The sequence below is a fragment of the Peromyscus eremicus genome, chromosome 5, assembly GCF_949786415.1.
Source record: "Peromyscus eremicus chromosome 5, PerEre_H2_v1, whole genome shotgun sequence".
NCBI classification, from domain to species: domain Eukaryota; kingdom Metazoa; phylum Chordata; class Mammalia; order Rodentia; family Cricetidae; genus Peromyscus; species Peromyscus eremicus.
The window spans coordinates 104,466,357-104,494,266 of NC_081420.1; the positions used below are offsets into that span (position 1 = coordinate 104,466,357).

The 27,910-nt window shown below is 49.5% G+C and overlaps 1 protein-coding gene across 1 annotated transcript; it reads right to left on the minus strand.

Annotated features, from left to right (window-relative positions):
- Positions 1–17,797: 17,797 nt before the first annotated feature.
- Positions 17,798–26,679, minus strand: Ca7 (carbonic anhydrase 7). The gene is made up of 7 exons (XM_059262624.1): positions 26,640–26,679; positions 23,959–24,156; positions 20,064–20,182; positions 19,599–19,694; positions 19,434–19,496; positions 18,800–18,955; positions 17,798–18,360 (listed from the first exon to the last, which is right to left on the minus strand). Exons 1-7 carry the CDS (start codon positions 26,677–26,679, stop codon positions 18,238–18,240), a joined length of 795 nt encoding a protein of 264 aa, XP_059118607.1. The 3' UTR covers positions 17,798–18,237.
- Positions 26,680–27,910: the final 1,231 nt, after the last annotated feature.

The window sequence follows — 27,910 nt, forward strand, 5'->3', positions numbered from 1 at the left end:
CACTGCTGAGATTAACACCTCCCTCACCTTTTTTTAAAATACATTTTATTTATACATATGGGTGTTTTGCTTACATGTATGTCTGTGCATCAACTTACATGCCTGGTGCCCTCAGAGGCCAGAAGATGTGAGACCCCTGGAACTGGAGTTACAGATGATTGTGAGCCACCATGTGTGTGCTGGAATAGAACCCAGGTCCTCTGGAAGAGCAGCCAGTGCTCTTAACAGCTGAGTCATCTCTCCAGCCCCCTCTGTCATCTTTATATCTCTTCAACAGCTGATTGGCTATTCCCACTCTGCCAATTAGAAATGGTGGCTGGAAAAAAATCAGCTGCCATAGACCTCTGCACAAGCTCAGATCCCTGCGTAGAGAGTGAGATGACCATGTCAATTTAGTTAGACAGGGTAGCTTAGTGCTTGTGGTAAATAGCATACCTTTTGTGCAGTGTCCCATCCTGCTTTGGGGGTACTGTTTTATTTGGGAGGTATTTCCCTTCCTTCCTTCTTTCCTTCTTTCCTTTCTTCCTTCCTTCCTTCCTTCCTTCCTTCCTTCCTTCCTTCCTTCCTTCCTTCCTTCCTTCCTTCCAGATAAGATCCCTGTTAGATTTCTGAGACAATATAAAGAGGCCATAGTCTGACTTCAGCCCTGTAAACTGTTTATTTCAACCACTCTGGAGTGGAGGGGTCTGCAGGGAGGAGAGGGAATATTTGGAGTTTATGTAGAGGCTTGGGGATGAGGAAGTTAAATGTCTTTCAGAGGGCCACTAGTGAGTCTGTAGTTTGTCCTTCCTGGTCTTGTCTGGTCAGTCAAGTCAGACTGTCTTCATAGACAGGCTGTTTCAGCAAAACACTTCCTTTCTGGGGCCCCTGGTAATGGTTTGAGCACGGCCAGCTGGAACCTCATGGAAATGTGGTTTTTACAACTGAGGTAACCTATCAATCTCACTATGTAGCTCAGGTTGTACTTGAACTTGCTGGATAGCCCGAGCTAACTCGGAGCTCTTGATTCTTTTGCCTCAGCCTTCTTCCTTGTGTGCTGAGACTACATGGGTACAATACCATACTCAGTGCGAGGCATTTTCTGCCTAGGAAACCAACTGTGGTATTTTGAATGAGAATGGCTCCCATAGGCTAATATATCTGAATGTTTGGTCCCCAGTTAATGGAACTGTTTGGCAAAGATTAGGAGGTGTGGCCTCATTGGAGTAGATGCGATATTGTTAAAGCAAATGTGTCACTGGGGTTGGACTTTGAAGTTTCAAAAGCCCATGCCAGTCCTAGTTTCTGTCTCTGTCTCTGTCTCTCTGTCTCTCTCTCTCTGCGTGCTGCCTTTGGTCAGGAGGTAAAGCCCTCAGCTACTGCTCTAGCACCATGCCTGTCTGCTTTCCAGCCATAATGATTATGGATTAAGTCTCTGAAAATTCAAGCAAGACCCCAGTTAAGTGCTTTCTTTTATAAAAGTTGCTTTGGTCATGGTGTCTCTTCACAGAAACTAAGACACCAACCAGGTTGCCTTTTGGTCTTCTGAGGGGAAGCTAGGGTATAGGTTAGGTGAGGGGCCAAGGGAAAAGCAAGGGCTCAGCCCTTTCTTTTCATATGCCACCAAAGGATTCAATATCCTCTTCTGGACTCTGTGGGCACCTACACTCACATGCACATACCTGCCCCCCCTACACACACACACACACACACACACACACACACACACACACACACACACGCACACACACAATTGCTAAAATTTTTTAAAGATGTATTTATTTTCTTTTATGTGTATGAGTGTTTGCCTGCATGTATATATGTGCACGAGGTGTGTGCCTGGTGCCTTCAGAAGTCAGAATGTGAGAAATAAAGTTACATTTTAAGTTTTAAATACTATGCCTAAGAGATTCTTGAAACAAAAATGCCTCTGATCTGCAAGCCCTTTGCCCAAGGACAGATCGTTCCTGAAATGCTGGAGGCTATTGTTTATGGGAGATAACAAGCCACGTGTTCTTTTATTCCCCTAAGCAAGTTTATTTGACCTATCTGCACCGGATGTGCTTGATCACGTGTGGGCAGGAGGTTCACAGGCTGGAGGTACTTCAGGATGTATGCTTGCCCCTGATTGGACCTGATGGGAAATGCAATGAATTATGGACTTTGCTTCTTAAGCCGCTGCAAACTGTGATTCTGGGCCATTTCCCAGGAATCTGGGTGTAGACCTGATTAGAGCCCATTCACCTGGCTAGTATTTAATTAAAGCTTGCTTCAAATTTAGATTTAAACTGTGGTAGTGGTCTTATTCTCAATCAATGGGATTAACATGGATTCCCCTGGAACTGTAGTTACAGATGGTTGGTTATAAGCCATCATGAAGGAGCTGAGAATTCAATCCCAGCCCTCTCCCAGAGCAGCAAGTGCTCTTAGCTGCTAAGCCATCTTTAGCCCAATGAAAAATCAAACAAACAAAAACCTCAATAAAACTATTTAATCTAAAAATTTAAAACGAATTACTTGGAAGTGATGTAGTTGGATGGGGCTTGTGGTTATAGTTTGCCATCCAAATTGCAAATGACTCATATCCTTTCGTGAAAGTAAGTTTGGAGAAGAGTGAAGGAAAGCCTTGGAAATTTGGCGTGGGAAGAGGCCCAGAACGGAAGCAGGAGAGGCACTTCTGAGACACGTTGAAGTGTGCTCTGGCTGTGCTTTCGCTTGCAGGAGCGACCAAGCAGAGGCTGCCAGCAGGGGGCGCCTCAAGATCGCTCGTCGAAAGGTTCCAGCTCAGGGAAACCGGAGTGTCTTCTAGGTCAGCAAGTAATGACCCCAATCCCAGTTTGTGTTACCTAATGAAACAGTAACTCTCCAGGAAACTCCCTTCCTCTCCTAGAGAGACCCTGACTAGAGCAAGCCCGCGGGCATAGCCAGTGATGTGCATGAGAATAGAGAAGTGCACGGTGTCAATGTCAGGGTCTCCCCTAGCTGAGTGACCCCTCGTTGGTCTGAGCAGCCACACCCTGTATTTATCAGTAGATAAAGTATGGGGTTGGAATTGGCCAGGACAGAACGTGAAGTTGAAAAGGCTGTGACCAAGAAGAGAGGGCACGCTGATAATTACAGCAACGGTCTGTGCTTTCCCCCAACCCTCCGTCCCCCATTGTGCTAGCCTATTTATCTGGAAAGAAAAGTTTAATGAGGCAGGGAGTTTATTATACTCGGTTCCGAGGAATGAAACTGTAGGAACTTTCACATTCTTTACTTTTTGATTTCGTTGACTACCTTGCAGTTGGGGGACAGGGTGGAACATAGTCCACTTTCCTGTGCAGAAGAAATGACTGGGGAGTGGGCAGGGCTAGCCCCTAGCCCTGGGGGTGTGGACTCTGCCTCTTTCTCTCTGTGTCTCTCCTTCTTTCCTTCCTTCCTTCCTCCTTCCTTCCTTCCTTCCTTCCTTCCTTCCTTCCTTCCTTCCTTCCAGCTATTTACTTCATAGAGGAGGTCGGCTGGGCATGCCTGAGCTACAGTATGCACTTGGAGGTGGGAGGACAGTTTGCAGGAATTCTCTCCTTCCAACACGTAGGTGGAACTCAGGTCGTCAGGTGTGGGGGTAAGAACCTTTACTAGCTGAGCCCTCTAGCGGCCTGTACAGCTGCTTTCCTCCCGGAAATCAAGGAAGGTTCTTTCTGGTAAGGCTTTGGCAGGGATCTGAAGTAAGGGAGGAAAAACATTTCCTACAGAGCAAACAGCAGGGGTAAAGGTCTTGACTTGGATGCTATGGCCAGACCTGTCTGGCCTGTCTCCAGGCCGTTGGGCCAGGGCTGGATAGGACTGAAGAGCCCAACTCCTCCATGCTTCCCCTGAGTTATGCTTCCTATGAGACTTGACCCCACAAAATGCTGAGATAAAGGACAGTTAGATGGATTTTTCTGGTTGTCATTCCCAAGTACACAATGGCCTAGTTCAGGCTCTGTGGAATCCTGCAGGAGAATGATTTCATCCTACTTTGCAGCAAATACAAATGTTTCATAATGGAATACCGTTTGTGGTGGAAGCGACTAACATCTGACAGAGCCCACATACTTTATGTGTGATAAGATACCTGTTGCAATTTGTTGTTGTTGTTAAATGCATCTCATTGTCCAGGGTTGGCTATGTAGTCCAGGCTAGCCTCCAGCTCATGATCCTCCTGCCTCCATCTCCTAAGTATATAGGTTATAGGCCTATGCCATTATGCCTGGAGTGATGGTTGTTTATGATTGTCAGTTAGATTGGATTATCAAAAGCCTAGGAGATTAGTGGAATACACCTATGAGTGTGTGTCTTAGTCAGGGTCTCTATTGCTGTGAAGAGACACCGTGACCATGGCAACTCTTACAAAGAAAAACATTTAATTGTGGCTGGCTTACAGGTTCAGAGGTTTAGTCCATTATCATCATGGCGGGACACGGCAGAATGCAGGGATCATGGTGCTGGAGAAGAGTGGAGAGTTCTACATCTTGATCCGCAGACAGCAGGGAGTGAACTAATTTGAGCTTCTCAAGCCCACCCCCCCTCGCACCACCACCCCCCCCCCCCCCCCCGCAGTGACACACTTCCTCCAGCAAGGCCCCACCTACTCCAACAAGGCCACACCCCCTATAGTACCACTCTCTATGGGCTAAGTATTCAAACACATGAGTCTATGGGGGCCATTTCTATTCAAACCACCACAGTGTGTTTGTAACGTTTTTTTCAACAACAATTAGAGCATGATGACCAGATGAATGGATGGTTTGTAATAAGTTGGCATTGTTGAGAGGTGGGGAAAGTCAGAAGCTGGGATCTAGATGGAAGAAGCAGATGGCTAAGGACTCCTCTTGGTGTCCTGCATCTTGTCTGTGCTCCTTCCTATATGCCATTTTCTCTGCTTCCTGGGTGCCATGGAGTGAACTGCCCTCCTCTGCCATCATGACTAGATCTTCTAAAACCAGGAGATGAAGTAAATCTTCCCTCTTTAAGTTGCTTTTCTTGGATATTTGACCTCAGCAACACCAAAGCCTGACTTAATACACCTGTGTATGAAGAAGTGTGAAAAGACTCAGAGATTTGAACTGACTTGGCTAGATTCCTCTGGGTAATAACTGTAAGTTGATGAATCACATAATTTAGCCTTGCTCTCTGGACTTCAAGTCTCCTGGAAGTTTATCTATCTACAATCGGTTGCCTGAGGGGCAAGTCTGAGTATTTCAGAGCCAAGAGGGCACTCCAAACATCCCCACCTCTGCTGAGGCTTTATCTGCTTTCCTTAGGTAAAGGCTATGAGTCAAATAGGATTGTCACCTCCAGGCCACTAACAGCGTTGTGGGTGCTTTTCTGAGCCTGGTCCCCACTGTGGGAGATGCATGGCTAGTGTGTTGTAAGAATACTGTTGGAAGGCCAAGCGTACTTTCATCAACCAAAAGCAAAATTCAAAGCCCACAAGCTTCCACCTGATCAAGCCTTCATAGAAGACTGAGAGCCCACGCTGGGCATTTATTTCTCCCCTGTGGACTAGGGTGGCTCCATTAACCTTGAGGCTCATGAATGGACTGACAGACCCTTAGCTATACTTTACACTTGTTTCTCCAAGCGTTTGGAAGCTCTGACATAGGATATTGTGTGTGCTGTGGTGGCTTACAAGATGGGGCCTCATGTCAAGTGGACATGAGCAGAGCAGCATTGTCATTGACTGCATGTGTGACCTGGGCAAGGGACCGCTGTTGAATTTAGTGTCCTTTTTTCTGAATTTTCGTGATGTTGGGCAGACACGTCACCTCCAACTGTGGGGTGATTGTCGAATGAGGGCGGGGGATGTATGTGGGGTGTGAGGGTGGAGCTGGCCTCCTTTTCTTGGCTCCAGAGTTATTTCTGTCTGAAGAACTAGGACCTGTGACGGTAATCAGGGCACCCCCATCTCCAGGCTATGCTGGAGACTGGGTCAAATTTAATTCTTTTTCCTCACATTAACCTCCAGTTTCACAGGACTGCCTCCTGAGTTTCCCCCTTCCTGTTCCTCTGCCCAGAATGTCCTCCATCTTCCATGCCTTTGGGGAATAGTACATATAGCCAGTGACTCAGTCCTCCATGTCTGTCCTTTCAATCAGTGGCACTGACCAGCTGTCCACTGTATCCACTGTACCTTGGCCAGCAGAGGAAGCAAGAGCTAAGAGTTCCAGAAAGGCAAGAGCACAACCAAGAGCAGAAATACTGTGTTAACTAGTAACCTGCTGCCCCTTTCCCCACATAGCCTGCCTTTGCAGGGGCCCTAGTGATGCATCACTGGCTAGGATGAACCAGAGACCAAATAGCAGCTCTACGTGTGGCCACCAGGGGGCATAAATGTGGCAAGAAGCACCAGACATCTCCCTTCACAGAGCAGGCATGTGTGCATGTGAATGCGTGTGCTTGTGCTTGTGCGTGTGCGTGTGCGCGTGCGTGCGTGCGTGTGCGTGTGTGTAATTTTGCCTGCTGCTACCCAAGCTAGCTTAGCACTAGGAAATGACACTGTCCTGGAATAACATAGCAAGTGATGAAGGTTGCTTAAATTCCTGTTAAGGACACTAAGTTATGACCTGGACTCAGACCTGGCTTTGAAATCAGCCAGTCCTGTCCCCAGCTAAAGCAAGTATCTTAACCAGTCTAGTCTTCAGTGTTGAATCTGCAAATGAGAACAGTACCTCCCTCTCCAGGCCTGATAGTATATACTATTAATCTTGAGAGCAAGGCAGAAAGGGTCCTAAATTCCAGGCTGGCCTGGGCCACAGAGTGAAATCTTGTTTCAAAAAAACACAAACTGGGCATCATGGCACACACCTGTAATCCAAATCCTTGGAGACAGGAGGATATTCAAGGATAGTCTTGTCCACATAGCAAGTTTGAGGCCAGCTTCAGCTACATAAGACACGCCTTTAAAAAAAAAAAAAACAATTAAAAAAAACCCAAAAAACACTTTATCTCAAAATGGTTTGAATCTGATTAATGACTGGCTCCATGATCACTGGTATACCACAAAGAACAGGTCTTCAGGGGCACCAGAGGAAGATACTTAAAAACAATTTGTCCCTGGGGCTGGAGAGAGGACTCAGCAGTTAAGAGCACTGGCTGCACTTTCAGAGGTCCTGAGTTCAATTCCGAGCAAACACATGGTGGCTCATGACCATCTATAATAGGATCTGATGCCCTCTTCTGGCCTGCTGGTATATGTGCAGAGCACTCATACATAAAATACAAATAAATACAATAATTTGTCCCCAAAAAATAAAATAATTTGTGCCTCACGTTTTAAAGTAAATGTAGCATGAGGGATATCAGAGGCACTTTATATTATTTTAGATAATTTATATTTATATTATGTTATATTTAGTTATACTTGTTAGGGCTCCTGAGTCCTCTTGCTGTGTTATTTAGGTAAGGGTTTAACATAAAGGGTCTCACAGAGGCCACAGATAATGGGACCCCACTGACCATTGGGGGTACATTTCCTGTATGTCCTGGAAGAGATGAGTAAGAGCTCTGTATACAGAGCCCCAAAGAGCTCGAGTCCTGAAAGACATTCTGTGGAATATACTGTGTGATGGGCAGCAAAGTCCACATAGGGTTTTGAGCTATCTGCCTCCAAAACAACCTGCTCCTTCAGGACCTCGCTAGGGAGACTACATCCTCAGTGCTCTCAGCTACCCCTCTGCTTCAGGCCAAGCCCAGGCCTCCCTGTACTCACTAGACCCATGCTTCATCCTAGAGTGTTAGGAGAATCTAGGGGGGTTGGTACTAGTTGGAGAGACCTCTGTCAGGGGTGCTGGAGTCCCCTGAGTATGTGTGGGTGCTACCTGATGTTCAAAGGATCCATCAGTCTGTAAGCACTGAAGCCAACACACTTATGCCACGTAATTTGGAAACACAAACAATATTACACACTTTTCACAGATAGCAAAACTTAAAGTGAGAGGAGACTGTACTATGTTCCTAGGCTTTGAATGAGGTTTGTCCTATCAAAACCCACGTGATAAGATGCTGACCTGTAATGAAACTTCTTCTTTTTTTTTCTTTTTGAGGCAGGGCTCATGATGTAGTCCTGGCTGGCCTGAAACTTACAATATAGATCAGGCAAGTTTCAACCTCCCAGGCACCTGTTTCTGTCACCAAATTCTGAGGGCAAAGGAGTGTGCCACCATACCCCGTGAAAGGTGATAAGGTTTTAAGATGTAAGTAAGGGGCTAGGGATGTAGCTCCACTGGTACAGTGCTTCCCTGGTGCACATAAAGTCCTGGGTTTGATTCCAGCACTGCACAAACTGAAAAGACAGGATGGCATACACCTGTGATTCTAAGCCCCCTGGAGGTAGTAGCAGGATTCAAAATTTAAGATAATTCTTGACTACACACCGAGTTCAAGGCCAGCCTGGGTTATATGAGACCATCTCAAAAAAAAAAAAAATTAGGGTATGGGTATGCATCTTTAATGAAAGATTGTCATAGTACCATGGAGACGGACCCAGCTATACCTCAGAACAGGCCGTTTAAAAAGCAAGCCTCTCTCTTTGATGCTTTTTGCTTTGTTTTGAGACAGGGTCTCACTATGTAGCTCTGGATGTCTTGGAACTCGCTGTGTAGACCAGGCTGGCCTTGAACTCACAGAGATCTGTCTGCCTCTGCCTCTTGAGTTCTGGGATTAAAGGCGTGTGTGTGTGTGTGTGTGTGTGTGTGTGTGTGTGTGTGTGTGCGCGCGCGCGTGTGCGTGCGTGCGTGCGTGTGTGTGTGTGTGTGTGTGTGTGTGTGTGTGCAGCCACATGTAAGTTTGTGCACCTGTGAGTGCAGATGTCCTTGGAGTTCAGAAGACACTAGATCCCCTGGAGTTGTAATTATAGGCAATTGTAAGTGTGGTGGGTGCTAGGACTTGAACTTGGGTTCTTTGCAAGAGAAATATGTGCTCTTCACCACTGAGCCATCTTTCTAGCTCCAATTTTGCCTTCTTAAACACCTATCTTTCCAATTTCTACTATGAAAAGAAGCAACACAAGGCCCACACCAGAAGTCGGGTAGATACCAGCTTTGAATCTTCGTTTTTTTTCAGATGTCAGAATTGTCAGCCAAAGTAAACATTTCATCTTTATGAACTCCTCAGCCTTGGGAAATTTATTATGTATATCTTATATATTTTTATGAAATATTATATATTTTTATAGCAATGAAAACAGTGTTTGGGAATTTTACTGAGTTTTTCACCACCTAAGAAAACCACCCCAGGGAACACTCAAACTCCTTTATTTGTTGACTGCTGTGTTATGGAAGTCTTGAATATGAATATAAACATTAGATGACTTCATTGCATCACGTTTACATATCCATGCACACCATATTAAAATGGTATAATTTGCATATTTAAATACAGTTTTGATTATGGCTGCATAATTGAATGTCTATGTTGTAGAACACTGTTCTCCAGGTATGACGTGACCTTTGTCCTCTTGAAATCAGAGCAGCCATTACTACCCATGGGAGACCTTTAGGAAAAGGAGCCTTTGCTTGTGGGAAGAGGGAGGACTCACAAAGTGAGACCCAGTAAGAGATAGCCTGTGTAAGGCCTCATTCTTGGGGGAGACAGGTTTTCTTTGGTGGTGTGGCCACCAGTAATTAGCTCATACAATTAAACCCATTGGCTCACCAAGTTCAGCTGAATGGAAGCTTTTCTCTGGTATGTTGTTGTACCCTAGCTAGCGTGACTAGACATGTGATTATCTCTCCCCAGAAAAAGCAATGCAACAATATCTTATTATATATCACAAGTTATTATTCTTGCTATTACAAATAAGACATTAAATTGATTTTTTTGAAATGGTATGTATAGTTAAATTATTTTTTTTATTTCATTTGAGGCTTTTACTGGGAGACAATGCATTTATTAATATAAAGAAGTGTTGGAGCCGGACAAGGTGGTGCACACCTTTAATCCCAGCACTCAGGAGGTAGAGGCAGGTGAATCTCTGTGAGTTTGAGGCCAGCCTGGTCTACTTCCACACCTGTGCTCATGCAAGGAACCCTAATTAAATTTAGCATGTCATTGAAAAAAAAGTATGGCGCTGGGCGGTGGTGGCACATGCCTTTAATCCCAGCACTTGGGAGGCAGAGGCAGGTGGATCTCTGTGAGTTCCAGGCCAGCCTGAACTACAGAGGGAGTTCCAGGAAAGGCACAAAGCTACACAGAGAAACCCTGTCTCAAAAAACAAAAAAACAAACAAACAAACAAAAAAAGTGTGGCAATAGGAATGGAACTCGCTGGTAAGGAGGGGTCAAGAAGGAGTGGGAAAGGGTCAGAGAGGGTTATGGGTGAACAGTATCGAAATGTATCACACACATGTATGGAATTGTCAAGAAAAAAAGAAAAGAAAAAAACATGCAAGCAGGAGCTTGGAGCCCTCTAAAATAGGCTGTGAGCACTCCACATACATAGAACTAAAAAAGCCAGAAACTGAAAAGGTTTCTGAAGTGAATGCCCTCACTTATTGCAAGTTCAAAATCAGGCAAATGTGATTTATGCTACTGGAAATCAGAATTGGCATTTCTTTGAGGAAATAGCCATTTAGTGTTTGGGTGGGGTGGGGAGGGCGTGTTGGTCCTGTGGACCCAGGGCTGCAGGATCTTCACAGCACAGGGCAGCAACAGGATGTCCAGGAAGAGTCCCAGTGAGGGCCCAGCATCGATGGTGTAGCAGAGACCAGGGGCCTCGAACCAGAACATTGATTGTGATGAAAGTCTGCATGTAAAGATGTATGGATAAGGAGTTTACTGCGAGTGTGTGTGTGTGTGTGTGTGTGTGTGTGTGTGTGTGTGTGTGTGGTGTTTGGGGGTGCTGCTGCTCTTTCAGAAGACTGAAGTTGATTCCCAGCACCCACAAATGGCTTCCAGCTGCTTGTAACTCCAGCTCTAGGGGATCCAATGCCCTCTTCTGGCCTCAGTAGGCATGCACATTTGCATACTCGTGCACACACACACACACACACACACACACACACACACACAGAAGACAGAAAGGAAAAGAATGACAGAGAGAAGGCAGAAGAGGGACAGGATTAAATGGCAAGTCTATGGGTCTATAAGTATTTGTTGTATTATTCTTTCGACTTTACTGTAAGTCCGAAATTATACTTAAAAGTTTTTTAAAAAAATCTTTTCAAAGTTTTGTCAGGGAGCACCAGGCCTGACTGCAGAGCTCAAAGTGCTGGTCACTCCTTTCTCCATCTCCACAACTGTAATGTCAGTTCTCCTGATTACCAATGTAAAGAGAAGAACCCACATTGTCTGGCCTGGCATGGTCAGGTCTTAACAATGGCGGGATGCTGAGGGCCCATCTCTAGGCTGCTTCCCTTACACAAGGACTTAGCAAAGTGGAAACTGGCTAGAGCTCTTGCTTGTGAACAGACACCTGACTTTTTTTTTTTCCATCTTTGCTCCAGGCTTTCCTCTGGTTTAGCTTATTTTCTAGCACTTCTCCAGATCTCCCAGCATGAACTCTGACCTCAGGGGTACCAGGCTCTGGACAGGCGCCTTGAAGGCTGTTAAGCCTGAAAAACTGGATGCCGATGCCCTGACCTGAACCCCCACAAGTTACCAGAACTGCCAGTTGGTGCTAATCTCAGGTGGCCAGGTTGGAGCCGAGGTCTCCAGCACCCCCGACTCCGGGGCAAAGGACACAGGTGAGTAACTCTGCTCCCCAGAATCAGAACAAAATGGGGGTGAGAAGCTCCCCTCGAGGTCCTTTGAGTAATCCCCAGAAACCACAAGCTTCTGGATTTAGTGCTGGGGCCAGACCTCCAAAGGCTTGGCCACCCCCAAAATGTTTTTTAAGCTTACCTGCCCCTGCCCAAAATAATACCATCACAGCTTCGCTCTCCAGGGGAGAAATCATTTCCAGGCATTAGCTTCTCTGAAAGTTCAGACCTCACTGCTGTGTGGGTCAGAGTTCACCAACTTGGATGTGTGAAAAACAGAAGGATGTCTTTGTTTTCTGTAAATGAATTAGATTTAGCTCTGAGCTGATGTTGCAGGAAGCTGGTGGGAAATTCAGCCCCTGCATTCTCTTCAGTGATGGGCAAAGGTCTGGAGGTCTTGGCAGCTGCTCTTCCCGTTACTGACAGCCTGCTGGCTTACCCGGCACCATGGCTCCTTTCAGTTTGGGGGTGCCGTAGGGCTGATCACAGCTGAGATCCAAGGCTGTTTGCCCCCAAGCTCAGCCCCATATCTACCTCTAGCTCTAGGAAATCTGTTTTCTCTCCTCTTACAAGTCCCACTTTTCAAGATCCCTCCAACCCTTTTACAAGTGGGGAAAGTGGGCCTGGCAGGGTCTTTAATCCCAGCTCTCTGGAGGCAGAGGTAAACTGAGGCTAACCTGTCTTCACAGCACGCAAGTTCCAAACCAGCCAAGGCTCCACAGTAAGATCCTGTCCTAAAATAAAATGAAAAGTTGGGAGACTGAGGCTCAGAGAACAGGTTATACAGCAGACAGGAATGATGGTGATAAAATCATCCCTTGAGAACGTATTACTGTGTGTTCCTTGGGGGACTTAAATCCATCCAAAGCCCATGTCTTCACTGTGAATCGAGAAACTCAAATAAAAGGATTTTGGGCACCATGGCAAGCAAGCAGGAAGTTGAGTGGGGACATGGGTCTTTCTGAAACAGAAGACCCTCCTGATAGAGTGAAGAGAATTAGCCTAGGAGTCCTAAATCCCAGCTCTCCCACCTGCTCACTCCAGCAGGTTTTGTCCCTTCGTGGCCTCCATTGTTATGTCTGTCTAATGGTGTCAACTTGGATGCTCACGGCTTCCTCTGGCTAAAGGAGTTATACCCCCAAACTTCACTCCTGGACTTCGGCAGCAGTGGTAGCAAGGTCTCACTCCCCACTTGGCCAGGGGCCTTGGTAAGTAGAGACAAGGTAGGATGCCCTCCAGGGCCACACATGCCCAGCACCACCAAGAACTTGTAGTTTGGAGTAGAAACTGAGGGAGAAGAGGGGGAGGACCCTAAGTCCTCCATGAAAACCTGAAAGACCCCAGAGCTCACTGGCCCTAGGTGGTCCTCACATTGCCTGTCACAAGAGTGAAGTTAGGAGGAAAAAAGTAGGCACCTGCTTACCCTCCCACAACCCTGAAGACAAAAACACCCGAGGTACAGCTAGGGAGATTTAGACTCATTTGCTGCCAGGCCCAGGCTCGAAGTCTATCCCACAGGTTGAAGGGGGTCTGTAAAGGGTCAGTGATGGTACCTGATATGATTGTCCCGAAGTTGCTTGTTTAGATAGTGAATTATGTGCCAGGTGATGACCAGTACTTCATGAACCTAGGAAAGGGCTCTTTTCCTTCAAGCCAGCAAGCAGTCTTTGACCATTCTTAGACTCCTGGCGCTCCCATGATCCTCAGCCCGAAAGGAGAACCTCTACTTGGCATTAGTAGTCCCCAAAGCCTGAGAGTCTCTGAGCCTCCCCCCAACCCCAGACCTCCTCTTAGTGAACCCATGCTGTGGGCAAGAGCTCCAGCTGCTCTGCTGCTGCATGGGGTGCTGCTGCACGTTCCCCACCACTGAGGCTTCCGTCCCTTTGCTCCAGGAAATCTTCCCAGGCTGATCAAGTTTTCTCAGCCCAGTCAGGACCTTTCTCGGGGACACTGCCACCCCACCAATCCCCAGCAGCCATCTGCAGTCATCTCCTTGCCAAGTCTTGATCTTTCTACTGGGGAACAAGCAAACTTTCTGCCAGGTCCTGAGGCAGGGCCAGCAAGGCTGGAGCAAAACAGGGGGGCGGAGATGTTTCCTAGATGCGGCAGGCCTGGCAAGGGAGACAACTCGACAGTAAATGGCAAAAGGCTGCTCTTGGGAAGAGGACAAAACCCCAGAGCAGGTCTGATTCCTTCCTGCTACCACTTTGTCTGGTTGCAGGTCTAGAGAGTCTTCCCAGAAACTGTGCCCGCCGATAACCCTGTGATGAGTGACACGTTTAGGACTGCAGCATCTAATACAATCCCCACTGGTGGCCACATGTGTGGCTCTTGAGCGCTTGAAATACAGCTCCTTCGAATAGAGAAAGTCCAGAAGTGTAAAACACACCAGATCCCAAAGGTTAGTACAGAAAATAATGTGAGGCATCTCAATAATAGTTTATGTTGATGATACATAAAAATGGGTCTGTTTGGGATTTAGTTCAAGTTAAAATAAACTATATTTGTATTCTCGTTGCAGTGGGGAGAATGAAACCCAGGGCTGTAGGTAACTGGGCAGTTGTTCTGCTACTGACCTACACCTCCAACTCCAAACTTTATTATTAAAATGACTTGTTTGACATGTGATTAGCATGCTTGAATTACTAGGTTCAATATCCTGCACTGAAACAAAAGACCATTTCCTGTTACATTTTTATGTAGTTATAGGAAAATTTGAAACTACAGATGTGGCTCACATTATGTCATTTCAATTTTACAGAGGAGGAAACAAGCTTCAGAGAGCTTGAGCGACATGTTCTACAATGTCCGCCCTAGGGTTTGTGCCCCCAAACAACAAATGCCCTCCCCAAGCCCTCCCCAAGCCCTCCCCAAGCCCTCTCCAAGCCCTGCTGTGCCAGAATGTTTCATGCTCAGAGTCACCCTGCTCCCCTTCTCCCTGACTTGTGACAATCAGTAGTACATTCTGTGTTTGAGGGCAGCCTCAGAGTTGGTGCTGAGACCCATGGGTGTTACAAGGTCCCCAAGATTTCCAGGTTTTGTTGTCTGACCTTCCTCTCTGTCCTTGGCCAACTCCAGCTACAACTGAAGGGCCTCTGCTACTTCAGCCCCTACCAACTCGGCAACCAGCTCTGGTCCCTTCCAGGTTCCGCACCACCTCACCTGACAGGAGCATCCTAGGGGGTGCGGGTCCACGGCCAGCTCAGTCCATAGGGGATATTCCCAGGTTTCTGCCGCAGCAGCTGTAGTAGAAACCATGACATTGGTAGAAAGTTCTTTGTTACAAGAGCTCCAGGAGATGTTAGCTTCATGTCTGTATACCTGCTTTGGGGTCATGGACTTGGTTCCTCTATGAGATATTAGGGAGGGAAGCCTGTGGCCCTAGTCTGGACACAGATTCAATTATGCCTGTGCCCTATATGGGCCTGCGTCTCTGAGGCCCACCCTGACCATCCAGGAAAGGCTTCTCTGGCTCTTGTGAGCAAGCAGAACCTATCTTGTATCCTTGAAATGCACCAAGGATCTTATTCTGGATGAAGAGTCAAGACCTAGTAATAGGTCGCTGGAGGCATTTGGGATCCAGCTGGGCCATCCCATTTGGATATAAAAGGGTCAGATTTTAGGCTGTGATTATAACATAAGGAGGCCACATTGAGTTTTTTTTTAATAGTTTTAAATTTGAAAAATGAATTAAGAGAAAGGACTCGTGGAGTGAGAATTCTTGGCAGCCTTGGTATAATTACAAAACCAGCTCCAATTTTCCAAGTTCTTCAGAGTGCCAAGCCACAATCCCCAGAAGGGTTGGACAAGGTCTCAGGCACACCCATCAGAATTCAGCTATCCTGCCACCTCCAGAAGGCCACCATCATGCCTCCTTACATCCAGATGCCCTGGTGTATAGCAAGAGAGAGGTCAGACAGATCTCCAGTGCTCTGCTACTGTCTTCATAACCTCGTCTATAAAATGAGGGTAATGGTAATTCTCAGACAGTAGGGAGGGGGCTGGACCTGTGCTCCAGGCCCTTTCTCACCGTTCATAGTATTAGCTTACTTCCCCTTTGCCAAAGCCACCTGCTCCTAACTGGGGGAAAAGGTGCCTCCAGGCACCCACATACACGCCCTTTGCTCCTGAAGCCCGGAGAAAGAAGCCAACCTGAAGTCGGGGGCACAGCTGTGCCTGGCCCTGTGTCAGGCAGTGACTACTGAGGGCCCCCCCTTTCCTGCCCTCCCCCCTGCCCCGCCCCCGCCGGAGGCAGATGCGCCCTGAGCTTGGGAAGAGGAGGTGCAACAGAGTCAACTCCGCTCTTCTTTTTCTTTCTGCTCTCTGTCGCTCCCTTTCTCCCTGTCTTCTTCCCCTCTCTCCTTCTCTCTTTCTTTTTATAGTATTGCGGACTGACCCTAGGGCCTCCTGCACGCTAGGTAAGTGCTATATCTAAGCTACACCTCCCGCCCTGTTTTTACTTTTATTTTTTATTTATTCTCTGGAGATGTCATACACGTATACAATGTATTTTGATCTTATCCATCTCCTACTACCTCCCTTCAGTTCCCCCTGGGACCCACAAGTCCATCTCACTCCCAACTTCATGTCACTTTTATTAATAGCCCACCAAGTCCCATTAATGTTGACCGCGTGAGACTGGATGTACAGCCATCACTGGATCATAAGCAACCTATCAGTAACCACATCCCCAAAGAAAAGTGACTCCCTCTCTCACCAGCCAACAACTGCCTATAGCTCCTCAGAGAGGGATGGTAGCTGGGGGCCCTCTCTCCTCCTTTTGCTTTCTATTTTGAGACAGTCTCCTGGGTTGCCAGACTGCCTCTGAGTCTGCCGTCCAGGCAGATCTTGAACTCACTGTTCTGCTTCAGCCTCCCAAGTTGCTGGGACTCCTCGCCTACCCCACCAAGCCTGGCAAGCTCCCTTCTAGCCTTCCAGAACTCAAAGTTAGAGGCCCCAGGCCCAGAGGTACCCTGGGACCAGAAGTGCCTGTCTAGTATAATGAAAGTGACGGGAGCTAGGGATGTCGAGAACAGGTGCCCTCTGCCTTCAGCCCCTGCCAGCTCTGCTCTCAGCCAGTATCCTTCTCCCCAAGGTGCCCCCAAGCTGTCCCTCCCTCCCTACGGCCAAACATGCACTTTTGCTGCACGGGTCACTATCCCGTGTCCCCAGCCCTTTATTCCTCGGTCCTTCCACTGTCTGCTGCCTGTCCAGCTGCCTCAGTGGGTCACAATGCTCACTGAGACTCTAAACCCCAATGTGAGCAGCCGCAGGAACTCCCTGGTCTGGGACTGGAAGAGAAGGAAGTACTTCTGGTGTAAATTTAAGGGGACACTCATTTTCAGGTTTTGGAAAATACAAGGTTTAGGCCTAGATTTTGTGCCACCTTAAATTTTCCTTCCAGGCCTGGCAAATATGGGCAACTAACACAATCAATATCTCTTAGGATTCTGTCCCACCCTCTGGGGACATTCTCTGATCTCTTCTTTCTCACCTGTCCTCTGCTGTTCTCTTTCTCCTTGCTGCTGGCCACTACTTCTTCCCCTCACGCTATGGGAATCTGTTCCATTTGTACACCTGTCCCTGCCGATGGCTCCTCCGTAATCCAGGCCCTCCCTCCCCGCAAACCCTTGCTTATGGATCAGCCCTACAGTCACATTAGGCTCTCCCCTGGGAACTTCACACCTGCTCTGTCCTCTGCCTCAACCACGCTATCCCTCCTTTCTGCCTTGGAACACTGGCTAGAATTACATTTCTTCACCCAAAGAGAGAGCCTCTCCTTCCTTCTGCTCCCACAGCGACTGCTCAGGGCCAGTCCCTCCTTGACTCACTACCATTGGCTTCCCACAGCCCAGAGCAGCACTGGACAGAACATAGATACTCAGGTGGACTTGGTTCCATGAATAAATGAATTTATTTGTTAGTACATGAATGGGTTGTTATGTAGGTGGCTTTGGTGGCTGGGTGAGGACAAAGGGAGATAGTATATAAGCTATAGCCAGGGCCTGCCCGTGGCAGCAGGTGGCTGGAGGAGGCCACATCACCTCCAGCATCCGGGTGCTGTTTCAATGGCCTGGCAGTGAGGTGCATGTATGGCAGAGGCCTGCAAAAGAGGTAATGCAGAGTGGGCAGCTCTGCCCACCTCTAATTATTGCTTGAGTCTTTATGGCAGAGACAGCTGCTACCCCAGGGAGCTGTGTCTTGGTCATCACAGTGTGAGCTCCAGTTGGGGCTTTGCCGACACAGCCAGCAGGGAAGACAAGAGGATGTTCCCAGGGGTCTTTGGGTCTTGGGGAGCAGAGGCGGCCCAGGCTTGGACCCCTGCTCAGTTCCTGTTCTTTCAGCCCCCCAGAGCAGCAGAAGGGTACCCCCAACTCAAGAGTCTCATCAAGAGCCCTCCAATGTGGCTAAGGAGCGAGCCAGCTGAAGGAGGGCCCAGAGCACCCTCAGGGAGCGAGCCTCAGATGGTTTGGTGTCCGCTGACATGGAAGCCCTTGGGAAGATGGTGCCCCCAGTGGCTGGCTGGGCAGGTGGGAAGCTCAGGCCTGGAAGGATGCTTTGACCACTCGGCCCTTCAGCGGCTGTGGTGGCCGGAAGTTGTTCACCATGTGGATCCTCTCATCATCCTCTGAGGTGAACAGCAAGCTCCGAAATTTCTCCATCTTAAGACAAAAAGGATGGTCAGGGCAGGGACAGGTGCTCTTTTCCTCTATAGTCCCAGATGCTGCTCAGGGAGCTCTGCCCTTCTGCTTCTCCTGTGTGGCTTCACTCTCCCTACCCTCAGCTGTCTGTTTCCAATGGGCCCCTGAACATGGAACTAGAAGGCTAGTTCCAGTCCTGTCTAGCTGAGGCATTTGGGCAATTGCAATTTCCTGCCTGCAACACACTAAGAGTGACCCCAGGATCAGGCCTCTTCCCTTCTCGCCATGGCTGGGACCTCAGGACTAGCAACCAAGCTTACATCAATCAAAGATTCTTTGGTTTGGTAGTCAAAGATGGGAGTCAAATGGGAGGGCCCAGACCACATCCTGCTGGTTGGAAGTTACCCTGCCATGGCTGAAATCTGATTGCTCTTACTCCTGGAACTCTGGGAGAGCTCACCTGCCTCTCAGAAATTCTGATGGGCTCCCGGAGCACAATCCAAGTAACACTCTCGCTGAGCGGGGGTGTGGTCAGAGAGCCAGGATAGGTCCAGTAGTGCCGGCTGGTGGGCAGGAGGCACTTGGGGTTGAAGTAGTTGAACTGAGCCTTGGTATCCTGGGCAGGATGGGAACCCAGGAATTAACACAGAGCTCCTACCGAGGTCAGTCCAGCAGCTTCCTTGCTTGTTGCTGTCAGCAGGATTTGGGCCTGTCCTTGACATGATGATGCAAATTGTGGGCAAATACCTGTGACCCCAAATGCCACCTCCCAGCCAGGGCCAGGCCCTCTTGTTTGCTTACATGTAAAAGCTGTGGCTTTGGGGACTCTCTGGTCATTATTTTCATACCCATGCCTTTGGATGCCCTCGCTGGGGCTAGGCGGCAGACCACCATCCATATGATCAGTACTTTATACATACCCTACCAGGCTGTATGCTAGGCACCCATGGGTGGTGAAGAAGACCCTCATCCTGGGTCTCAGCCAGAGGTGCTGCCAGAATGCAAAAGTGAATGGGCCACTCCATGAGCCAGCCTCACCCATCCTCTCTCCCCAGCTGGCCGCTCTAGAAAGGAACAGCAACCCTTGGTCTCACCTTAAACCGAACCATGTAGAGTGCATCCGTCAGGCGGTTCATGCTGGGGTGCTCATCTCCTGTCTGCCAGGGAGAAGACAGTACGAGCCTCCAATGCCTTCATTCTAAAACTAAGGGCACATGAGCCTCCCATACCCTTCCCTGCCCTGGGAATCCACCACCTACCTCCAGGAAGACACCAACCACAGCCAGGCCATCAGGGGCTGCAGCTGCCTCCCCGAAAGTGCTGTACTTCTTGGCATTCCAGTGAACCAGATGTAGCTGGAGAGGCAAAAACAAGCCAGGCCAGGCCAGGGCTGAGTGCCTCCAGAATCAGCAGAGGCACGAAATCAGTCTCCCCTTGCTCCCTCTGAAAGAGGTGGGGCTGCAAGCCTCCTAATCTCAGGATCCTAGGGAGCCCCAGAGATGCTACAAAGGTAGCATCCATCCCAGTCTGGGTCCTTCCTAAAACTCCAAGATGTGTTCAGGAGTGTGGACAGCATGCAGATGGGAAGGGGGTCTCTCCCAAAAGCCATAGGTGCACTTACACATGCTCTCCAGGGCCCTTGCCCCAGGCATCCTTGAGCCCCACACTGTCCCATACACCCCCCTTCCTCAGGCAGCAGAGAGATGCAGCAAAAAAGACCTCACCTCACTGGGGAAGGACTTGCCATCCACCGTGTGCTCTGAGCCCACATCACGCTTCTTGCCCCAATGGAAGTGGAGTTGCTTGAGACGATAGGGCCCTTCCAGGGGTCCCCCAGTCACCACTGTGGGTAGAAGTGGGATGTGGCAGTCCATATAGGAGAGCACTCAACTTGGTGAGTGGTAGTGCCAGGACCCAGGAAGTCCACATAGGGATTGTGTGTGTGTGTGTGTGTGTGTGTGTGTGTGTGTGTGTGTGTGTGACGTTGAGGATCAAACTCAGGGCTTTATGCATGTTAGACAAGTACTTTATGGATGAGCTACATCTCCAACCAAGGGCTCCATACTTTATCTATTTTGACCATGTTAGAGATTGAACCTAGGGCCTCAAATATGCTAGGCAAACACTCTATCACTGAGCTATATCTCTGACCCCTTTTGGACTTTTTTTTATTTTGATGTAGAGTCTTGCTAAGTTTCTAGGCTCAATTTGAACTTATTATTGTCCTGCCTTAGCCTCCAGAGTAGCTAAGGTTACAGGCCTATACCACCAAGCCTGGTTAGGGGCTATAGTTTTCATGTGGAAAACCTGCTGGATAGGACATGGGTCTGTCCCACCAATTCCTACAGCCTGACCCCCAGTCTGGGTCAAGGCAGAAGGCATGACAACCTACTGGGTAGCTGTTCTGATAGAAGGGGGATTTGCACTGGTCCCTCCTCCCAGCTCCTGCCAGATTTCCTGTAGCCTGGGCTCCTGCCTCTCAGATTCTTTGTTCCCACTAACAATAGGCCTCCCATGTCTGGGGCCCAGACCCAAGGCTGCGTTGGAACAATTATTTTGTCTGCTATCTTAGTAGCTCAGGAGGGACAGAATTTATTTTTGGATGAATTTTATCTTACTTTTACTATTTATTTATTTATTTTATTTTTTTGAGATGAGGTCTCACTGTGTAGCTCTGGCTGGCCTATAACTCACTATGTAGAGTAGACTGGCTTTGAACTCACAGAAATCAGCTTGCCTCTGCCTCTGAGTACTGGCATTCAAGGAGAATGTCACTGTGCCTGGCGGGTCCTATTTCATAAAGAAAATGGGTCAAGATTATAAAGCGAGGTGCTGAGCTACAGTGCGAGCCCATAGCTTCTGTGTCCCAAACTCCTGACCACAAACCAGGTCGCATGGCTTCCCCACAAGCTGGACCCTTGCCAGATCATGGTATTGCCTTGGGACAGAAGCCAGCCCCTGAGACAGTCTCGGGGCCTCCCAGGGCCATCCCCCGTACAAATGGCCTCTTTGGAGGGCCCCGGCCATGCTGATTTTGTGACGTTCTCACCTTGGTAGCTGGTGATCTAGGGCTACCCAGAAGGCCTCTTGAGACTGATAGAATTTCCAGCTGAAAAGAGATCTGTTGGTGGAGAGGCCCTAGCTAGGCCTGAATGTGAGCTCCTAGATCAAGTGACAGCTCTAAGCTCAGAGTTCTACCAGGCCCCTTCATGATGGGTGATCAGGACAAAATCCAGAGGCCCATCTCTGCTGCCCTGCCTTGTTTCAGAAACAGGCCGTCTAGGGCCGTAGTACAAGTTGAAAAAAAAGAGTCAGGGCTGGGTGGCTCTCCACAAAATCCTAGGCTGTCTGTGGTTGGGAGACTTGTGGGTCCATCTGTAGTGTTCCTCTCCTAGAACCCTACAGGACGGTGCCAGAGGGGCATCTCGTTCTCACTCTATCTAGTTACAGATACCCTGCTCACTCTGGACTCTCTGTGTATTTTGGTGCTCTGTGGATATCAGCCCACTTGACCTGCAGAGTAACCTACAGTGGGTGGTGGCCGAGTCCCATGTGTCTTCCTCTTTCCACTGGCTCCCTGGCTCCTTAGGCCTGACAGGGAAGTGGAGCCCCAGCTAGGCCTCTTATGTGAGCCTTCAGACTGTTCTACAAATACTCACTAAAGACTGTTGCCTACGGTCTCTACCTAGGAATTTATCTCTGAAACCTGGACTCTGGTCCTAAGGCAAAGAGGCATGTTTGAGTTGAACCTTTGAAGGCTGTTCAAAGGGACAGCCGTGAAAACTGCTCCTCCATAAACTGTCATCCAGGGTCATCTAGGGTCCCATGTTGCCTTTCTTTTTTTTTTTTTTTTTTTTTTGGTTTTTCGAGACAGGGTTTCTCTGTGTAGCTTTGCGCCTTTCCTGGAACTCACTTGGTAGTCCAGGCTGGCCTCGAACTCACAGAGATCCACCTGGCTCTGCCTCCCGAGTGCTGGGATTAAAGGCGTGCGCCACCACCGCCCGGCTCCCATGTGCTAGGCTTACTTCTGCAGGAAAAACCATAGCTGAGTCTATTTCTTTTTTTTTTACTCTCCCCCCAAGGAACTTAGAGCTAAGCAACTAATGTCTCTCTTTCTATGAAAGGTGGGGCTTTCTTTTCTCTTGATTTTCTCTTTGACAGATAAAGTCTCTTGAGTGCTTTCATTGAGTAGGGGGTAGGGAGAAGTAAAACAAAACAAAAAAAAAAACCCAATATTTCCTTATATTTAAAAAAAACCCTAACAGGTTCTCTTCTTACCCCACTCTCTCCCTCAGAGACCTTGGGATGAGAACAAAATTTCTTCACTATAGAATATTCTTAAGGCCTCTGCCAGGGAACTTATCTTGAAATATTGGACTCTAGTCCTAAGGCAAAGAGGCCTAGGAAGGCACTGGCACAATTTCCTGCAGGCCTCACTCTGGCCCATGATGGTGAGGACCTTGAGGGTCATGGATGAGTTGGACAGACCTATGAAGCTGGAGCAGGTATAATCTGGACTACATACTGCTTCTCCACAAACGGTCATCTTGACCCCTTGTCCTGTGCCGGGGACTCTGTGTGAGGCTGTTTCTAGGGTTGATATGAAGGGGTTCTTTGCCTTCTGCTCCTGGAGGTCTCCTAGGCTTTCTCCCTTCTGAAGCAAGGATAGAGGCTTACTAAGCATTCGATAACCCATCTGATGGGGGGGGGGGTTTAGACTGGGTCACTAGCCCAGGCTGGCCTTGAACTCACTATGTAGCCAAGGATAACCTTGAACTTCTATCCTCCTGCCTCCAGCTCCAGAGTTCTAGTATGACAAGTGTGTACCACTGAGATGCAGGGGTTCAAACCCAGGGCCTTGTGCATTCTAGGCAAGCACTGTACCAACTGAGCTGTATCCCCAGCCCCAGATGTGTTGAGCCAAGGCCTTGTGCATGCTGGGTAAGTAAGTGCTCTTACCACTAAGCCTCAGCTATGGCAATGGGTCTTGGTAAGACTAAATAATGAGAAGCGACCTGAATTCATTCATTCTTTCTTTTTTTGTTTTTATTTGAGATGGGGTTTCTCCGTGTAGCCCTGGCTGTCCTGAAACTCGCTCTGTAGTGGACCAAGCTGGTCTCAAACTCAGAGATCTGCCTGCCTCTGTCTCCCAAGGGCTGAGATTAAAGGCATGCACCACCACCACCCATCTGAGGCTGCCTGAGTTCTAGCATGTAGCCTGGCACACAGAACACCTCAATCCCCTCCTCTTCCTTTGGGAGCCTGGCCTGATCACAAGGAAGAAGGCTTGGCCCTAGGCCACAAGCAGGTCAGTGAGAGGCTGGGAGTAAAAACAAACATGATTTGGAGCTCTGAGAGGAAGGAGAGGAAGGGAGTTAACATTTCTTGAGCATCTGTTTTATGCAGAACTACAATCATCACATCGGGGCATTTTCACTGCCCCCTCTATGACCCTAGAGAATGCTATCGCTCCATTTTATGCAATGAGAGACTGGGACTGAGCTCTGGGCTTCACCACAGCAGGTAAGAGGTAGAGTTTAGATTCCCTACCATAGCAAACTGCCCCTCCTAAGATTGCCCCACCCGTGGTGAGGGCATGAAGGGGACGAGGCCACTTACCAGTTTTGTCATCGCTGTCATTGAAGTCCACCTGGACAGAGTGGCCATTGTTGGTGATGCTGAGGGACATGCAGGCCTCGTAGAAAAGCTCCAGTGGCTGCAGGCTGGGCGAATATACAGCCTGGCTGGATACGATGTTGATGGGTGACTGACGATCTCCCTGGGCAATGGGATACAGCTTGTGCCAGCTTGAAGGACCTATAGGTAGGTAGGGAAGGGTCATGGACTCGGGCCAGCCAAGCTGTGGGCTGAGGGTCGCTCTGGGGGTGGGGAGGGACACAAGCCCTGAGTTCTAATCCTGTCTCTGCCACTTCTTGATTCACTTTCCTTTTCCTTGTCTGGGAATCAGCCTCCAAATCCCTCCCATTCCTTTCCCTGGCACTGATAGGAGCCCAGAGAAGCACTGTAGGGCACAACCACAACCCAGAGGTGGTTCCAGATAGTAAATCCACCCAACCCCCAGCAAACACTCAGGGAGGCCCTTGGGGATCTGAAGCCACTCTACTCTACCTGGCCCGATCAGGAATTTAGCCTCTTCCTGTACCCTGAGGAACTTAATGCAAACTTGGCACTTGAAAGATAAACTCAGATCAACCTGGCTTTCCGTGGGTGACATGTTTTCTCCTTACAACCACAACTTTATGAGGTAGAAACCAGCATGATGCTCATGCCATAGAAGAGAAACTGAGGGTCAGTCATGCATGCTCACACATGCACACATGCACTGGTAGAAACACGTAGTATATGCATGGACTGCCTCTTCCTCCCTTCCCCACACATGTGCTGACAGGTCCATGTAGATCCTCCGATGTACATGCATGAAATATGCAGTGACCTGAACTCACCAGATCAAGAAGGTCCGAGCTCTCCCTGCCCACCAGCCCTGCTGATTACATCTGACACATACATATATGCATCCTCATACATAAACACCTCCTATTGGAATCCCAATGAAAGGACCACAGCGGAACACATACCCATGCACACATACACCCAAGAGTGCACACACACACACACACACACACACACACACACACACACACACCTGCATGCACACCCACAGGCACCCACCACCTGCCTCCCAGAGGCTCCATCTGCAGTGGGGAGGCTCAGCATCTCCCTGGGGAACATCCTGAGATGCAGCCTATTTTTAGAGCTACTGCCGGCTGGTGCTTCTCCCCCTTTTTGGCTTCTTAAGTTTTCCCGAGAAAACAGCAGCAGGTGCCGACAGAGCTGTGTCCCCAATGGATGACTCAGAATGGTAGCCCAGCCCTACTGGGTTATTTTTGAAGCCCTGTGAGCACTGCCGCATTTGGGCACCTCTGTCCTCTGTCCTTCCCTCCCCTGAGCTGGACCGCCCAGGTCTGACTGGGTGAGGGGTAGGTACGTGAAGAAAGCAAGCTGTTCAGGATGCTCGAGGCACAGAGCTAGAGGACAGGGCTAGCAGGAAGGTTAGGAACAGGGCACTGGGACTACGGGGGTGGTGGTGGGGGGAGGGCACTTAAAAGCAGATCCAATGCATGCAGGGGAGAAGATGGTCTTTTATCAACCTGGCTTTTCTCTGCCTCTCTCTCCATCTCTGCCTGTCTCTGTCACCTTCTTTTACCCTGAATGTCTCTGTCCAGTCTAGTATGTCCAAATCTGAGGTCCCCCTGCCAAAACATGATCCTTTGTTTTTGGGGGGTCCCAAAGAGGACAAAACGGCAGCAACTACGGGATCCCCTCTGGTCAGTTGCAACTTCCTAACCCAGACAATAGTCCAGGACGTTCGCTCTCTCTCACAAAGTGATTATCCCTGGAAAAAGTGGAGCCAGAGGAATAGTACCCCCTCCAGCACTTGCTCCCGGCTCCACTTGCCCTGCCTGGGTTCCCTTCCTGACAGCCACGATCCTGGGTGATCAGCCTTCTCTGGGAAATGGAGAAGCCTTTGCTTGCCCCACACCCTATCTCTTTTTGGCAGGAAACACACCCAAAGGGAGCTGACCTGCCCCAGACCCACACTCAAACTGTCTGGCTCACTAGCCTCTTCCATTCCTCCCTCTTCATGCTAAGGAAACTGAGGCAGAATGGAGGAGCGGTCCTCCTGGCTAGACTCGGTTCCCATGGCCTCACTCATTTAAGACACGCTGAAACACTCTACCCGGTATAGACACCCAGACGTTCCCGTGTGTCCCCAAGTGCCCTCCCTCTTTCCTCGCGTACCAGCCTGCACCGCAGCTCGGACACTCCAGTGGAAACTCTCTCGAGGGGACATAGAGCCCAGTTCCCGGGAGGTCCCTGCATACCCGCTGTGCGCGCTCCCCGCAATGACACCCGCGCATAGCGCTGCGACGCGGCCACCACCACCCCCGCCCCCGTCGCCCTGAGCCACCTGCAAACGCTGCGCACGCCGGGGGAGAGAGAGTGTGGGGCCGGGTGGGAGCCAGCGCTGCAGTCCCGCGCTGCGCGGAGGCGGCGGCAGGGCGCGCTCAGCAATCCAGTGGTTCGCTGGCGGGCTCGGGGCGCAGCGCGGACTTTGCGCCAGGTCAGAGGAAGCAAGGCAGGGGTCGGGTTCTGGGGAACTGTGTAAGAGAGAGGTCCGGGTGGGTTCTGGATCGTGGGGCTTGAAGGTTCCGAAAACCTGGTCGGAAGCGCGGGTTGCAGCGAGCCCAGCTGGGTGAGAACCAGGGGTCTGCGCCTACCGTCGTCCTGGCCGTAGCCCCAACAGTGGTGGCCGGTCATGCCGCTGCTGTCCCCGCGGCGGTGTACCTGCCGGATCCGCTCCGTCCGCTCGCTCCGTCTGCGGCTCCGGCCCCGCTTGCTGCGGTGGAGCAGCCTCTTAAAGTGGCGGCAGGCGGGAGGAGCGGTTCCCCAGGGACCCGCCCCCCACCCCCCAACAATGCAGGAGAGGCTGGTCCTGCCCTGCCCCCACCCGCCCGCTGGCCGGTGAAGTCCCAAGTCGAGGTAGGAGGTCAAGAAGAGATAAGCCTATTCCTCATTTCTTATCGGCTGAGTCCCCACCACCCTCTTTCCTTACTGCCAGCACGTGTATGAACTCTGGGAAAGGAGATACCATCCATGCTGAGGACTACAGGACTTCACGTTGCATCCTCCACCCCAGGCTTGTCCCTGAGCAGTCAGCGCTTGGGGTTTGGCCCCGCAAATCCCCTGGAGTGGAAAAGAATGTTGCACTGATCAGCAAGTGTCCAGAACTGAAGCTTGGACCTGTTTTCCAGATGCTATGGTGGGGGCTGTGTCAAGTTTAGGTCCTTCCTGCGGTACAGACACCTCTGCAAGCCACAGTGCTTACACTGCTGCTATATAACAGAGCAGGCGACTGAGGTAGGGATAGGTGGGATGACTCACCCAAGGTCATCTAGCTAGAGCACCAGGGATTTATCTCAGTGTGTCTCATTTCAGATCCTATGAGGACAAGGGGATCCTGAGGATATGAAGGTCTAGGCACCTCGGAGTAGATGTGAGGGATAGGCACAGGGTTGGCAGTCCTCAAACCCTTGGCCCAAGGGCAATTAGAGCCCTGAAGTAGAAGTAGGAAGGCATCAACCAGTGGCCTGGGAGGAAGCTAGACCCACTGAAGACATTATGGTAGAATCAAGTATGAAGTCCTGCCTCCCAGCCTCCCTCTTATTCTCTGTAGCTTCCTTCCTTCAGGGACTTTCTGCCTATGTTTCTAAAGTCTGCTGTTTGTGCCTCCTGTCTTTGCCTCTCCATAGCCATCCATGCACCTGCTGGGCATTTAGGCCCTCCCCTTTGTTGTCAAGGTACCTGAATACTTGCCTTGGCCCAACATTTCCCCACCCTCCAGCCCTGGTCCTTGCTGTGCCCTCCTCCTGGTATGTCTTCTGTCTTTCACCCACGGACTCCAGTAGGTCCAATCTGATTCATCTTAGCGTGTGGCCTTGTGCCAAAGATAGGGCTTGTTTCTGGCTAGGCCTCAGCAGGCAGTGTGGGG